We start from the raw sequence: 15,443 nt of genomic DNA, 5'->3' as shown, positions 1-15,443 counted from the left end.
GGGGCGGAGCCGTCACGTAAGCTGTATGGTTTTAGATATTTCCTGAGACGCACAATACCTTTCTCTGACATCAAGATTCGTGACGTCACTCATAAATTTTTGACGAACATCTGCGACAGTATGACGTGAACGATCATTAAACATAGTTGTAGGCGAAAGTTAGCCTATTACAAAATAATAAGTAAAAGTCCGGGGTAAAACTTCTTTTTGGACATGCGCCTAGCCCCATTTCCCACGTGCCGACACCACCAACAAAACTTGCAGGCTGATTATCAAAAATTAAAGGATTAACCTATACTATGATGGATAGTACAGTTTGCGTGATAGGCTACTGACCCTGTTATCTTAAATACCAAATTAGGTTTAAGCCTCACAGATTGGCACCTCAATGTTGGCTAACAGAAACATTCCATTTGTGGGGAATAACTTATGAAGCATGCAAAAGATAACGTGAAAATATCTCGAACAACAATAAATCAAGCAACTATAGGCAAATAAGAGTGACCTACAGTAGCGTTCGAAATGATAGGCCTATGTGCACATGCCTGATCTATTAAGCGCATTGTGGGTACGTTATCATAAGCAGTGATTCTCTATTAAGACACAGGACAAATTTCCACCTCATGCTCTTCTCCAACTTTCAGTTACCAAAGTCAAAGCAATTGTTGCAATAACACAATTGTGGATCAGTAATGTCTACACATTCTTCATGAGCCCATTCCTTGCGGCGTTCACACATGAACCAATCTTCGTCATGGGATTCTCCAAATACGAGACATAATTTAGTCACCGTTTTTCAACAGCTGTTGATTTCTAAAAAAGAATCATCATCATTTTCCTTTTTTAGGATTCTAACTGCCACTTGTTTGTTTTGATGACTTTCTATTGTACCTAGTTAATGTCTATTTAGCTGGATTCTTCGCATTTGACTCAAAGTTCTGCACAAGTCTTTTGTGTGGAGAATTGTCAGAATTGTTCCTTTTGATGATTTCTGGCCTCTTTGTACCGACTTGTTTTGTGCGCTCCTGGAGAGTATCACATGCAAAGGAATCAGTCCACTCTACTAACTGTTCATAGTCATCTGACATACGTAAATAAACTGACCAGGTGTATGTCACAAACAAGCCAATAACATGTATCGACTTGCTGTTAGCATTCAATGTCGTCTGGTGAAGAATCGTTGTGTTACTTGATATTCACACATGTGTTCTGTTGTAGTTCTGTGTATGGTTGCTGTATAGCTGATATATATATATATATATATGTATATATATATATGTATAGCTGATATATAAGTATAGCTGTGTAGCATATATATGCTATATGCTGTAGAACTTATACATGTACAGCTGGATAGCTGTATAGCTGACATGACGAGCTCAAAGAACAAAGATACTCCAGCTAGCTTCTGTTTCTGTTAAGTCTTTTCTGTTCATTTACTCCGGTTTTAGTTTCTAACTTTCTATTTTAACTCTTCTCGCATATTCTGTACTTCTTGCTGTTAGTTATTTCAATAATAACTTTCAAGGAAACCATATTCTGCTTGAGTTTCTTTCTTCATATCCCTTTTCATAAGAGGACTGGTGTCAATCACGCTGTAATTCTTTCTCTTGATTGATGACTCGTTTGTATTAATGAGTCTATAGATGGGCTATTGATAATGATGGATGCAGCCGTAGATTTAGGGATTGAGGTAGGGATGAGGGTAGACTGACCACTTCTAGGAATGGCCGTAGAACTTCCGGTGGGCCATACAGGCCATATGGTAGGCCATACGGGAAATAATTGCTGATTTAAGGTCCGCAGGAATTAATATTATTACCGGTATTCATTCTATTTAATACCGGCATTAATTCTCAATCTATCAGCTTCATATGCAGCTTCAAACGCCATTATTAAATAGAATCAATACCGTCATTAAATATAATTCATACCGGCATGAAATATAATTAATACCGGCATGAAATAGACCATCTTTGCTTAGTTGGAACTGCAACTTTAGTTGCGCTATAGTGTAATACGCACTGTTATTGAAAACAATAGTAAATAAGCAATTATTTCCCGTATGGCCTACCATATCCGTAACTGATATACCAGGGCAATGTGCTAGATGACGTGTAGCTGGTATAGGCCAGACATGCACATCTGCCACAATAACTGTTTTATTTATTTTATTTAAACTTTATTGTATTGAGGGTGATTCGGTAAGCCAGAGCTATATATCTTCCCCGAGGCCCTCGGTTACAAAGACAAATAAAACAAAAAACACATACGGCTATCGGTTGTGTATACGAGCTGAGCGGGAGTGGTGGTGGGTACTTGGGAGGACCTGGGTTCTGTCATTGTGGAGACGTTCCCAATTGGCTCAGGAACTGAAGCGGCAGCTCATTGAATATCAGTAACCCACTTGCCCAAAAATGACATTGGTGAGCAATACAAAAATATTGGACGAAAAATTTCAAAATTCATTTAAAGGCTCAGTTAAACCTGCAGATCGCGGTTGACGTTAATCCGTAATTGACGGGGATTCTCAAACAAATACCAGCCAATTGCGTCTCAAGTTAAGTATTATCATATCATTATGCTTTCTGTTATCTCTACGAGCCCGTTTGGTTTGTATTACTGGCAACTGCCACAGTGCCACGGATTTGACTAGGCAACCCAGAATGAGCATCTAGTTTGAGTGAGTTATTACCTGTACATGAATCATTTCTACCCAACAAATCAATATTAGGCTAATCATGTGCAGTATTTTGAACATTTTAATCTAAATTTATATTGCTAAAATCTCGGCCGATTGAATAACTTTTGAAAGCTCTGTAGCCTCTAAAATTCAACATAGCTTCCAAGGGCTTCGCCCCTGGACCTCTCGCCTATCGCGGCCCCGGACCCCACGCAGATAGCGCAAAGCGTATTCGTTGACAGGTCAATAAATTGAATCCGCTTCACCGAGTCCCTAAGAACAAATCCTGGCTACGCGGTTGACTTCCCTACAATATACCAAGTTCATATTTTTATTTGCACTATGTCTTCAACAATTTAGCTGATGGAACTCAGGAATAAACTGTTCAATTTGGGTAAAGAAACATTCCTAACGGTACCGTTACCATGGTTTCAAGTGTTCGGGAATGGGGCATACTGCAAAAGTACCTAAAATGACCAAACTTGTAGAGCGCAAAACTTGCCTCCCCCACCCATTGAAACTCTTTGTCTCCCTCCCCCTCAGCCCGCAGATGAAACATCTGGTTACTCTACCTGTTCACAAACGAGAAATTAGAATGGCGGTAATTCGCCAAATTACTATTGGTATGAATGTATAGCACAACGAGCTTTCTCAAAAAGATGGCGCTGTCTATGAATATGTGATCGATTAGTGAGTTTTAAGAGATCCCCCAGTACCAAATCCTCTGCAGTAACTTTTAAGTCCACTAAGTATAGTAGTATCCACAGATAAAATGTAACAAGGACTAGCTAACTTACGAACCGGATAAAATGCAGATATGAAGAGATATGTTATCGCGAATTATAGCTAGCTACATCTTTAGATAAAATGTCTGCCGCTGTTTAGCCTAAGCTGAGTAGTTCAACACTCTAGTAGGAATAGGCTGGCGTTGATATTTCATCGCTTGAAGGTACGAAGTTGAGGATCCAAACTAAAGTTAGATTGAATGAGTCCGGTTATACTTGATATGTGAAATAAAACGATGAAGTCCCCCCAATTATCGACGATGAATGGACACACAATATACAAAGATGAGAACTAGTGTGGATACTAAGATAAATTATAGATATTGCTAGCAAAAATTGATGGTGCTATGAATGACCAACTCGTCAGCTATCCAGAGCTGGGGTGGGCAACGTACAACACATGCGGCCTGCCTGTGATTTTTTTTCGGCCCGTGAGATATCTCAAGAAAAAGAAAAAGAAATCAATCTATTTTACATCATCACAAAAAAAACAGCTAGCTGCTTAGAATTTATCGGCACTAATGTTGCTATTATGATGCTATTTTCCCCATTAATTATCAACTGTACTGTATTGACATTGTGAATACAGATTAAGTACACACACCTATTGCTTGAAAGTCCTCGGAATCAAAGGTTTGAAATCAACAGCAGGTCGTTGGTTAGGTGCGGCCCGGTCAACTTTCCACTCCTAATATCTGGCCCATTCATTCAAAAAGGTTGTCCACCCCTGATCAAGAGTTAGAGAACACATTACTTAATCACTGTTGGTCAATTGGGCTTTTAATTGGCATATGCTACCGTGAACGTGACAACCTGTGCGGCTGATACGGACAGAGATACTTGTTGCTTCAAAGATAGGTTTCTGAGGCTGCTGACGCGTAGAAGCAGGTCTGGAGTTTGTAGTTAATTAAAAATAATTTGTAGTTAATTCTAATTAGTGACTGGTCATAAATGTAACACATGTTGAGAAATTATAACAAACACCATGCAGTCTTAAGCTTTCCACTGGTAGAATTTTTTCCATTAAAAGACAGGAAAGCTAATTCGTGGAAGTCGGGTAAAGGATATGACGTAACATGTAAGTCAAATAATGGAGATAGAGGATGGTTATTAAATCCCTTTCTGGTCAAAACTCGTTCTCGGTCGTCCCCCTCCCCTACCTATCAACACAAACCAAACCCACCCACCCCCTCACCGATCCAATTCAATTACTAAGAAAGACATAACAAAGTGGAGGAACTGCCAATGTTTGGAATTTGGAAACATAACCTAGTTGCTATAACTTAGTTGTCGGGATAGGAGGACACAGTGTGTATAATCTCTCAAATTACCCAAGTGCCACAGCCTCTTTCGTGACTCCTGCATCATGTGTATCATAAAGGTTGTTTCAAGTATACATATGCCGTTGATCCCTTATGTGCAGGAGGCATGCGAAATTAATATTTACAATTCAAAACTCCCCGTTGCCGATCAGATGCCCAATCAGAAGAACATTGCTACTACCAATCCTCAAGTAACATAGTAATCTACAGGTTTCATGACCCATTAAGCTAGTGCAGGCTTAAACTCCATATCGTACAGCCACTGACGTAAAGCATAAACTACGGACTGGTATTCACATATTATGAACATTCATAAATGAATGTTCAGTAAGCCTTCTAATTCCAGACATGTTTACAAACGATGGCAAAGAATTGTTACACCGAAATAACTACATATCACAAAGAATGTGATACAAATCCCCCTGCCGCAGCCAGGGACGTCGCTAGAGGGGGGTGTGGGGGGTGTCTCACCCCCCCCCCAATCTTGGTAAAAATTACGATAGTTGGAAAATTTGAGTGCGACAGTCGGAATTTCCGACTGTCGGAATTTCCGACTGTCGCCAGCTTCAATTCGGAATTTCCGACTGTCGCACTCTAATTTTTCTGACTGTCGCACTTTTATTTTCATATGTTCTTGTAATTTGTGAGTGACATAAAATTTTCGATCAAAATTGACCTTTAATCAGTCATATTTACCACGTTTACTCGTCACATTGAGAAATTGTATCTCGCGATCCTTATACTCCACCATACAAAACTTCGTACGATTTTGAATACTCTAAAAAAAAATACAACGTTCGCCAGCTTCAATTCGGATAATTTATGTATTAATTTTGCTATTGGGTGGGTCGACCCTGTTCGCTTGCTTCAAGTAAGTTCAGGATATACAGGGACGTAGCCAGGGGGAGCAGGGGAGCGACTGCTCCCCCCTTTCAGTGTCGAAAAATATGTTTAAAAACTGTTGTTATTACACTGCTAATACACGGCGATAACGATATTTGTTTTTAGGCCACTGCACATCTGGCTGTCTTACAAAATATGAAAGTTTATATTGTCCATCAGTTAAGTTCGTCAAATGTATTTCTGATATATTATGTAAAAGAACATGTAAAAGAATTCAAACAGGAAAACAAAATCTGCTGATAATATGATATCATATGATAATGATGAAACTGGCAACAAATTGCACCAGATCGCATCTAAGGACCTTCAATTGTTCAAAAATATCTCAAAGGGGAAGGGGAAACCCCCTCCCCTTAGACCCCTCCCCCATAACAATCGCAAAAGGTGTTCCCTCTTTCAAACTCCTGGCTACGTCGTTGGGATATATATTGTCTCTATGGTATACAATTAAAACGCCAATGCTAATCTATGGAAGCTTAAAAGTGCCACAACATAAGCAAAAACTTTGCCCCATAAGGTACAAATGTATCGAAAAAAGTTCGGAACATAAGTGCAGTCGCGAAAGATGGGGTGTCTGACTGAAACTGACCGTATCGTTGACGATTAGTGCGGGGGTGGGGGGGGGGGGGGGGGGGGGTAAAAGGCAGCAGTCGGAATTTTCTGGCTCCAAAACCCATCCAGTTGGAATTTCAGCCACTACACCCCCCCCCCCCCCCAATCATCAGGCCTTAGCTACGTCCCTGGCCGCAGCACACAACCCGACTGATCTCGGTCTACTCAAGTAGGAAACACACACTAGGACCAAGGAGATTACTTTTTAACCCCCCCCCACCGCTCCCCCAACCTCTCCCCCGTAGAACGACTGCAGGTGGTACAAAGGAAAACGATTAAAGATAAATACACCAGAAAACTTCTGTTAAATTTGATATGTCCCAAAAGGACGAAATAGTTTGTGAATTGGATTTTTTTTTGTGATGTGTTTATCTTTAATATGTAATAGTACTGTTTGTTGCTTTACATTATTAGTTCCAGTAGTGGAAACCGATATACCCAGTTTAAACCTTTGTTTTATGCCTACATCTTTTTTTTTTTAAATGAATACAAGTAGACTTACGATATGACGTTATTTTTTCTCAATTTGAGATGAAAGTTAATCGATTACGTTTAGGAGAAAGACGAAAACTTTTCGTATATTGAAACAATTGAAATAATTGAAACAAAAGGACCAGAGAAAGGGGAATAACACATTTATTCTGAGAAGGATCATATATCGATGAGAAAACTATACCATGGACGTAAGATTATCGATTGAAATGTTCCATTTTAAGCCAATAAAATTAATAACAAGTCATTGAACGGCTACGAAGTTGAGATGATCGTCTCCGCTTATCATAATATACTACGTACTTTAGTGCCTTGCGGTTGAATCGTTTTACTAAACACGTTAGACATTAAGATAAACATGAGTTGCAGATGTTCTCCGTTTACTTATAACACTGATGCTACACAGTGCTGAATATGCATTAGGTATATGTTAAATATGATTTGTCGTCAAAGATATTATTTTGGTTTTCAGAATGGCTTCCTCGGGGTTGATAGAAGACATCATTCTGATTTCGAAAATTTGCTTACCGAAATATGCACAGGTGTTATGTTTTCAGAAATTTGTCGATGAAAACTAGACTATACCAGCTTTGGTATACTACTTTGCCCTCATTTGTTGATAATATTGGCGGCGGCGGGTCCAACGCTCATTCCCAGCAGGTTTTATTTATTTATTTACTCTCTGTGACACCTACCTGATTACATTATGTTATTATTCAAATAACTGAAATTGATCGTCAATATTTGTAGTGCAAACTGTGTCACAAAAGTCGTTAACATATATATATATATATAGAGAGAGAGAGAGAGGTAAAGGTGTATAGGTCATTCTAATCATTCGTTGAAAGATGAAAAGCAATATTTGCTGAGACATGCAGAGTTAATCAAAAGATGTTTGGTCATAACGTACTCGAAGTGCATGAACACATGATCGATCCGGGCCAAAAAAAAAATCGATTCACCTTAGGAAAGAATAATCTTCCCTTTCGCCATGAAGAGCGATCGAAAACTCATAAAATTGATACCGAGATGTGCAAAATTTCTAATCAAGGTACCGCCTAATATTATAGCTTGAATAATAATATCAGCACATTGAATATACTGAAATTTATTAAGAAGAGCGAGTTCTTTAAAAACTGAAATTAAAGCAAAGAAAATCGATTTTACCATATTATTGAAGATATTATGATTTTATTGCAAATGATCACGTCTTTGCCTTCGAATGGACATTGTTTGTGATTTTCAGCTGTTCGCTCATCTACAGATGATTGTGCTTTTTTTATACTCATTGAATATTGCTTGTTCCATAATATATACATTTGTGTTTATAGCTGTATATTTACGAGCAGTATATAGATACAGTCTCGAGGACAAGTTTCAATTTACAAGGTTATGAATACTGAGAAAAGAAAGGGCCTCTTTTAATTTCATGTATACAATGTGAAATGATGACCGCCGACGGACGGATGTATGCTCGAATGAATAAAAAATCGTTAGTATTGGCCCTCGAAAGGTGGTCATAATTTCAAAGGTCAAACAGCGTCCGACTGATTAATGGAAGGCCAACCTGAGACAGGAATCGTATTGAAATAATCATTCCCTGATTTAATGTCCCTCTCCTCCGACTTTTGACGGAGGTGGGATGCGTGGACACTCCCTACTTCACCTAATGGAAGGTCATCCTGTCACAGGACTCGTAAGGATCTAATTCTTCCCTGATTGAACGTCCTTCTCCTCCGACTTTTGACGGAGGTGGGATACATGGACACTCCCTACTTCACTCATGCGCACGTCATTAAATGTCCTTTACGTTTAATACTGGTCATAATTTCAAAGTTCAAACATCATCCGACTGATTAAGGTAGGGGACTTTAACCTAATGGAAGGTCATCCTGTGACAGGACTCGTAATGATCTAATTCTTCCCTGATTGAACGTCCCTCTCCTCCGACTTTTGACGGAGGTGGGATGCATGGACACTCCCTACTTCACTCTTGCGCACGCCATTAAATGTCCTTAGGTTTTTGTAACCCTAGTTACATTTCCATTTTGGGGGTTATTTTTCCAGTATTAAGGTTGATAAGGTGCATGAATAGTATTCTGAAGATTAGCATCCAATTTTAATAATTTTAAATTGGCCGTTTAAAGGTGATTTATTTGACCACATTAGATGTTTAGTAGCTCTGTTTCTTATTGATGATGTCACACTTAGACGTCAGTTAAAGATTAATTGGTGCTTTCCATTGTTCAGTTGGCTAAGATGTTCCAATACCCTTCACAGTTTGTCACTTAAAGTTATATTCTGGTGGTTGGAGTCGATTGCTAACAAAACCTGCCGATATATTCTGCATATGTAGGTCAAAATGTTTAGATGATTATCTAAACATCTCAGAAAATGCAAAAACAACTAGATCTGCATATGCCTGTAAATGGCAGTATTGTATTGCGCGAGAAGTTCTTGCAGTATTAGGAAGAACTTTGCACATACGCAGTATTGTAGTGCGTGTGAAGTGCTTGCAGTATCAGGAAGAACTTTGCACATACGCAGTATTGTAGTGCGTGTGAAGTGCTTGCAGTATCAGTGAGAACTTTGCAAATTCGCAGTATTGTAGTGCGTGTGAAGTGCTTGCAGTATCAGGAAGAACTTTGCACATACGCAGTATTGTAGTGCATGTGAAGTGCATGCAGTATTAGAAAGAACTTTGCAAAAACGCAGTATCGTAGTGCGCGTGGAGTGCTTGCAATATTAAGGGAAGAACTTTGCAAAGATCCGCATCTATACACCGACCGTAAGACCAACGTAAGACCGTGAGACCTGGTGGGCCCATATGAACCACTCCTGTCAACAGTCAAACGCCCGAAATTGGCGTGGTTTTGCCACGTCACAAGGCATGATAGCATCTCCAATGTAATACTCCAGGGCATTGAGGGCGGTCGCAGACGAGGACGTCAGAGGAGAAACTGGTCCGACAACGTGTAGGACTGAACCGGCTTGGACATGCCAGACCTGCTCGCCACTGCTGCTAACAAATCTGCATGGAGGACGATGTCAGCTGCAACCGTTATGTCTCCCCGACAACATCACAGTCATGGGACTGAGTGAGTGAGTGAGTATTGTAGTGAGTGTGGAGTACTTGCAGTATAAGGAAGAATATTTCTGCTGTTCATGGTGTTATATTTTGAGCAGACAACCCACCAGGGAGTAAGTCATATAGGTACTTACAAAGTGAGGGCGCTTGTGAGCGCCTTGACAGGTTCAGAATAAGTTGGCTACGCAGCTGCAGCCTCTGAAACTGCAAATGTACAGAGACTATATGAAACTTTTAAGTTTCAACGTCCAGTCATGTAGTTTTCATTCACTTATGCCAATATTGTAGGGCGCACGCGCACTACAATAAATACACTGAGAACACCCAAATGAAGTGCCCAAATATATATATACTCGGTGAATGGAAAAGGGGTCACCGGTCATGTAATTTTATCACGTAACAGTACTACATATTCGTACGAACGCCCTCACACATTGGCGATATTGCAGCCTCGCATCGGAGACGCTATAATGGAAATGTTCTTAGAAAGAAAATACATGTAGCAATATTGCTGCAGACTATTGTTCCAGAGGAACCCACTAACATGAATAAAGGCATTGTGCGTTTCAACTTTCATTTTAATCCACTAGACTTTCAAAATTATCAAATCTAAATTAATCGATAACATTCTTTACCACTACGAGTAACTGAGCTTCGTGAATTGATTTCCTTCGAAAAACTAAAAACAAGCAGGTGGTCTTGTCGATCAAAAGTATTATTGCAAAGTTTGGAAATTGTGACTTGAACGCAATATTAAATGATAATAACTGGTTGATCGTGCTATCTGAAGTTAGAAACAAGAGGCGAACAAGCACACTCAGATCGTGATTCACATGGAATTGTTCGTATCGCTATCACAGATACTTCTTAGTTCATTGAATAGGTTTCAATAGTGTTAAGACTGTCAGACAAGTTACACACTGAACATAAGATGACTAGTAGCCGTTTTTCTATACTGCTGAACGTGACGTTAACGTTATGCAGTGTAGTTGATGCCGTAGGTAAGTAAAATTATATTTGTATGCGGTAGAGTGTGTTATTATATAGAGGCCCATTGTATGTCCACTAATTTGTTGATGTTTCAATTAAACTGACTTTCTCGGTGGCCTGATATAATGCACGACTTTCATAGATTCCTTGTGGTAATTCCGCGTAGTATTATTATGCACACTGCAACAGTGCAATTCATTGTTCACTATCATTGTAGCGTGTGATAGTTCGGTGTTTCAATCTGGGCCGTTATATTAGAGGATGGTTAATTCGTGTCGTATCTGATCTCAGTTTCATATTATTCCCTTTTACTGAAGTTAAATTTCATTCATGAATATTTAAGTAAGTTTATATATAAATATATATATATATATATATATATATATATATATATATATGTCAAAACACACACCTCCGCCCCAGACTTCCGCGACAATCTCAACAAAACTGAGAGACAGGCCATTCATGAACTGCGGAAGCGCGATGACATTGTCATCAAGCCAGCCGACAAGGGTTCTGCAATTGTCGCTATGGGCAAACAATTCTACAGAGAGGAAGCCGACAGACTACTCGGCAACCCTCAACACTACAAACTCCTGGATTCTGATCCCACTCAAGAAATCACACAAAACGTGAAAAGAGTCATCCAAAAGATAGTCTCTAACGGTTCCATTGACCGCAAGTTAGGCCAAAACCTCCTGGAAAACGACCCAAAACCTGGTCGCTTTTATTTTCTGCCTAAAATTCACAAAGAAGGCAATCCCGGGAGGCCCATAATATCGGGTAATGGCACAGCGACTGAAAAAATTTCCAAATTCGTGGATCTCCTCATCCAACCTCTCGTTTCGGCCCTACCGTCCTATGTGCAGGACACTACGGATTTCATCCGGAAAATTGGGGAAATAAAAAATCTTCCCTTATCTTCTCTGTTAGTAACCTTGGATGTGTCTTCGTTATACACAAATATCCCTAACGAAGAGGGCATTTCGGCCTGCACAAAAGCATTCAAACCGATACGTGGCAAAACCCCCACGAAGAAAGAATTGGCCGAATTAATGCAACTTATCTTGACCAACAATAATCTGGTATTTGGCAACAAACACTACCTCCAAATTCATGGCACCGCAATGGGTACCAAAATGGCACCGTCTTTTGCCAACATCTTTATGGGAAACCTCGAGAAAGAATTTTTATCTCGACAAAACTTGAAACCACACACGTGGTTACGTTACATTGACGATATCTTTATGATATTGACCCATGGTGAGGCTAATCTAAAACTCTTCATTGATGACATAAACTCGTTTCATCACACTATCAAATTCACTGCTGATTTTTCTGGACATGGCGTTCACTTTCTGGACACCACCGTGACCCTACAAAATGGTTCACTCAAAACAGACTTGTTCAATAAACCCACGAACAAGCACAACTACCTCTTACCAAGCAGTTGCCATCCACGTCACTGTACCAGAAATATTCCGTACAGTCAAGCGTTGCGCATTCGACGCATTTGCTCCTCTGAAGTCGATTTTGATTCACGCACTAAAGAACTGTCACAGCACCTCCTAAACAGACAGTATTTTCGGGGTACTATTGAAAATGCCATCAAAAAGGCTAAAAGCAAACCCCGTACCGAAACATTGACGTACAAAACTCGTCAAACCAGTTCCAAAAGGGTACCATTGGTTACTGAATTCCACCCTGGTCTCCCACCACTGGCCAATATCATTCAGAAGAATTTTCACCTGCTTCAAGGCACCGAACGCCTGAAATCAGTATTCCCAGAATTACCTGTCATCGCTTTCAAAAGACCCAGCAACCTACGGGATATCTTAGTTCGGGCATCCTTTCGGGATGACACCCCATTAGGGGAAAGCAAAACAGAAACTACAGGATCATCGCCCTGTACACAAAATTGCAAAACGTGCTTACTTGTCGATTCGACCGGGGCCTTTCAGAGCAACCAAACCAAACGCACGTTCCAAATTCGGCACAAAATTAACTGCCTATCCAAAAATGTCATTTACCTCATCTACTGCAATATTTGTAACTTACAATACATTGGAGAGTCAAAAAACACTCTTAGAATGAGAATGACACAACATAGATCGGCGATCAAAACAAAAAAGATCTACCAACCTGTTGCAAATCACTTCAATCTCCAAAACCATTCAATTGAGAATTTGCGTGTTATTGCCATTGACCAGAACGACTCTTGGACAGATAAATCTAGGAAAGCGAAAGAAAATTTCTGGGAACTAAACCTAAAGACCACGGCACCATTCGGTTTAAACATCAGAAACGATTTGCCGTCCCAGATAAACCAAAACAATTCCTTTACAATTACGACGGAATCGGATTAAAATAATCCGAATTTCTAATACTTCTGCTCTATTCAGCAGAAATTAGTAAGTCGCTTTGCCTTTACAACCATGCCGACATCTTCTCTATAAAACAGTTTCAATTCCTGCTACTCCTTGTCACTTTCGGTGATCATGCACTGAAGAAGAGCTAGTTTTGCTCGAAAGCTCTGCAAAAACCAAACATTGGCTGTTTTACTTCCAATCACTTACCTAATTCAATTATTGTATCTCACTCGAGATCCAGCCTTTCTCTAAATGCAGCATAGTTGTTTAACAGTTTTTCCGTTATTCCTATATATATATATATATTGTAAAATGATGGAAACAATGGATTCCCTCTTTGTTTATCTCTTCATAGCTCCTCTGATAGATTTATGTACTTTCGAGGAAATGTCTTCGCAACAGTCTCAAATAAGTAAATGCCCTATGAACATGGAAGTGGGAAACTGCACTTGTTTGGGAACTTGTGTAGACCCTTTTGGTTGCCACGGAAACTGTACCGATTCTGACATCTGCATTTGTCCACCGGATGGATTCTTGATGAACGGGGAGGACTGTGTTCCCATTGAAGACTGCGGATGCTATGTTGAAGACGTTGGGATCTTGCAAGTAAGTTAAATTTATATAGTTAATTAACAGACTGTTCAAATTCAATCACAATCAATAATAATATCTACGTTAAAACTGGCTTAAAAAATGTCCAACCGCATCAGCCAAACATAATTAAGATGTTGGTGATCGTGGACATTATTGACGACCAACTGCATGTCCCTCTCATGAAGATAGGATATGACAAGGGGGGGGGGGCACATATGTTTAATAATTGTCACTTATAACATTTGATGCGATATTTCCAGAATCCATGGGAAATATCTATAAATGCCCGTGTGGCTGTCATAACAGTTTAAAACGAAAACATAATTTCACATACATTTTCGAAGTTGATCTTTTCATATGGTACCATGTTACTTGGAAATTGGGGAAAGTAGTAAAGTGTGAGCTTCTTCTTCCCTTAATGCTGAAATGACTGTATCATCTTTCCCCTCCCCCACCCCATCCCCCCCCCCATCAATACCAATTGTGGGTATTTAATCGCAGGCTTTTTTCTCCCTATAATATGAAGAGGTCAATTAAAGAATGCGCGGGTGCTACAATGTAAAAAAAGGTTCCTGTTGTAAGAAGACTCATATGAGGATCTTTTCGCTCTTCCATGATAGGTTTGGTAATCGAACTAAACGCTTCTTCCTTCCATTTTATACTAAACACACACACACAATTTAGGTTACGGCCTTTCCTTTTATCATTCCCCTGCAGCAGGGGGAAGTCTTCATAAACAACGAATGTTCGATGCGGTGTGTATGTAGTCAGGGAGACTTGGTGTGTGATTACGAATTTCGATGCAGCGATAATGCAACATGCCAACAACAGAATCTCAACGATGTACCATGTATTTGTGACGATGGTTTCTATGGTAACGGATTAAATTGTACTTTGGCTCTCGACTGCGCTGACTACCATAATGCTGGATTCGTTGAAAATGGTACTTATCTGATCACGCCGAAAAACTGGACAAGAGGACCATTTGAAGTCTACTGTGATATGGCTACCTCGGGAGGTGGCTGGACGGTGAGTAAATAACTTCAATCGTCTTGTATTAATAATACTTGTCTGTCAATCGTGAATGTCATGTCCGGAATGCTTCATTTGGGATCCTCATGCAATGTTGCCCTTTAAGAGTTGTTTGTCCTTATATTTGCCTATTGCCACACTGTTCTGGGTTGACAGTGCAAAAAAAGTTATATTGTAGCCATTATCTAGCTAGCTTCTGGAGACATGGTCCCGTTTGTTTAAATTTTGCAGTGGCTATTCTCGTTTATCAGCTTCTCGGCCTTTGGCTAAGATCATGTGTAGTATCTTTTTTCCCCTTGGAGGGGAATCGTGATACACACCTGAAGATGATCACACATTCACAGTCTCGAGAAAGGGGGCTAGGGTTGAGAGCTGATCTGTCGTTAGGTTGTTTGGTTTTTCGTTCCCAGGTTCTTTCCTGGAAGACTTTTCTTAAAAAGATTTTATTTTCAACATTATGTAAATCTCCAGCTATGTAACTTTGTGTATTACGACTTTTCATAGTTTACCTTGACTAAGTGATTTTTACATTTCCGTATAAGTTTCCATGTTATTATTGGTTACTATTGAATA

General features: G+C 39.7%; 1 protein-coding gene and 1 long non-coding RNA gene across 2 annotated transcripts in view; one reads left to right on the top strand and one right to left on the bottom strand.

Annotated features, from left to right (window-relative positions):
- LOC139974313 (uncharacterized) overlaps window positions 1-15,443 on the bottom strand; it is a 52,662-nt gene that overhangs the window by 18,835 nt on the left and 18,384 nt on the right. The gene's annotated exons all lie outside the window — the stretch shown is intronic.
- LOC139973765 (uncharacterized) overlaps window positions 10,441-15,443 on the top strand; it is a 5,601-nt gene continuing 598 nt past the window's right edge. Inside the window, exons 1-3 of the mRNA XM_071980628.1 lie at window positions 10,441-10,886; window positions 13,600-13,850; window positions 14,556-14,867. Of these exons, the coding sequence (XP_071836729.1) occupies window positions 10,817-10,886; window positions 13,600-13,850; window positions 14,556-14,867 (633 nt within the window). The 5' untranslated portion in view covers window positions 10,441-10,816. The remainder of the gene's footprint in view (window positions 10,887-13,599; window positions 13,851-14,555; window positions 14,868-15,443) is intronic.

Source organism: Apostichopus japonicus, chromosome 9 (assembly GCF_037975245.1).
Source record: "Apostichopus japonicus isolate 1M-3 chromosome 9, ASM3797524v1, whole genome shotgun sequence".
NCBI classification, from domain to species: domain Eukaryota; kingdom Metazoa; phylum Echinodermata; class Holothuroidea; order Aspidochirotida; family Stichopodidae; genus Apostichopus; species Apostichopus japonicus.
The sequence above is the reverse complement of the archived record's forward strand: the minus strand, read 5'-3'. Positions and strand labels throughout refer to the sequence as shown.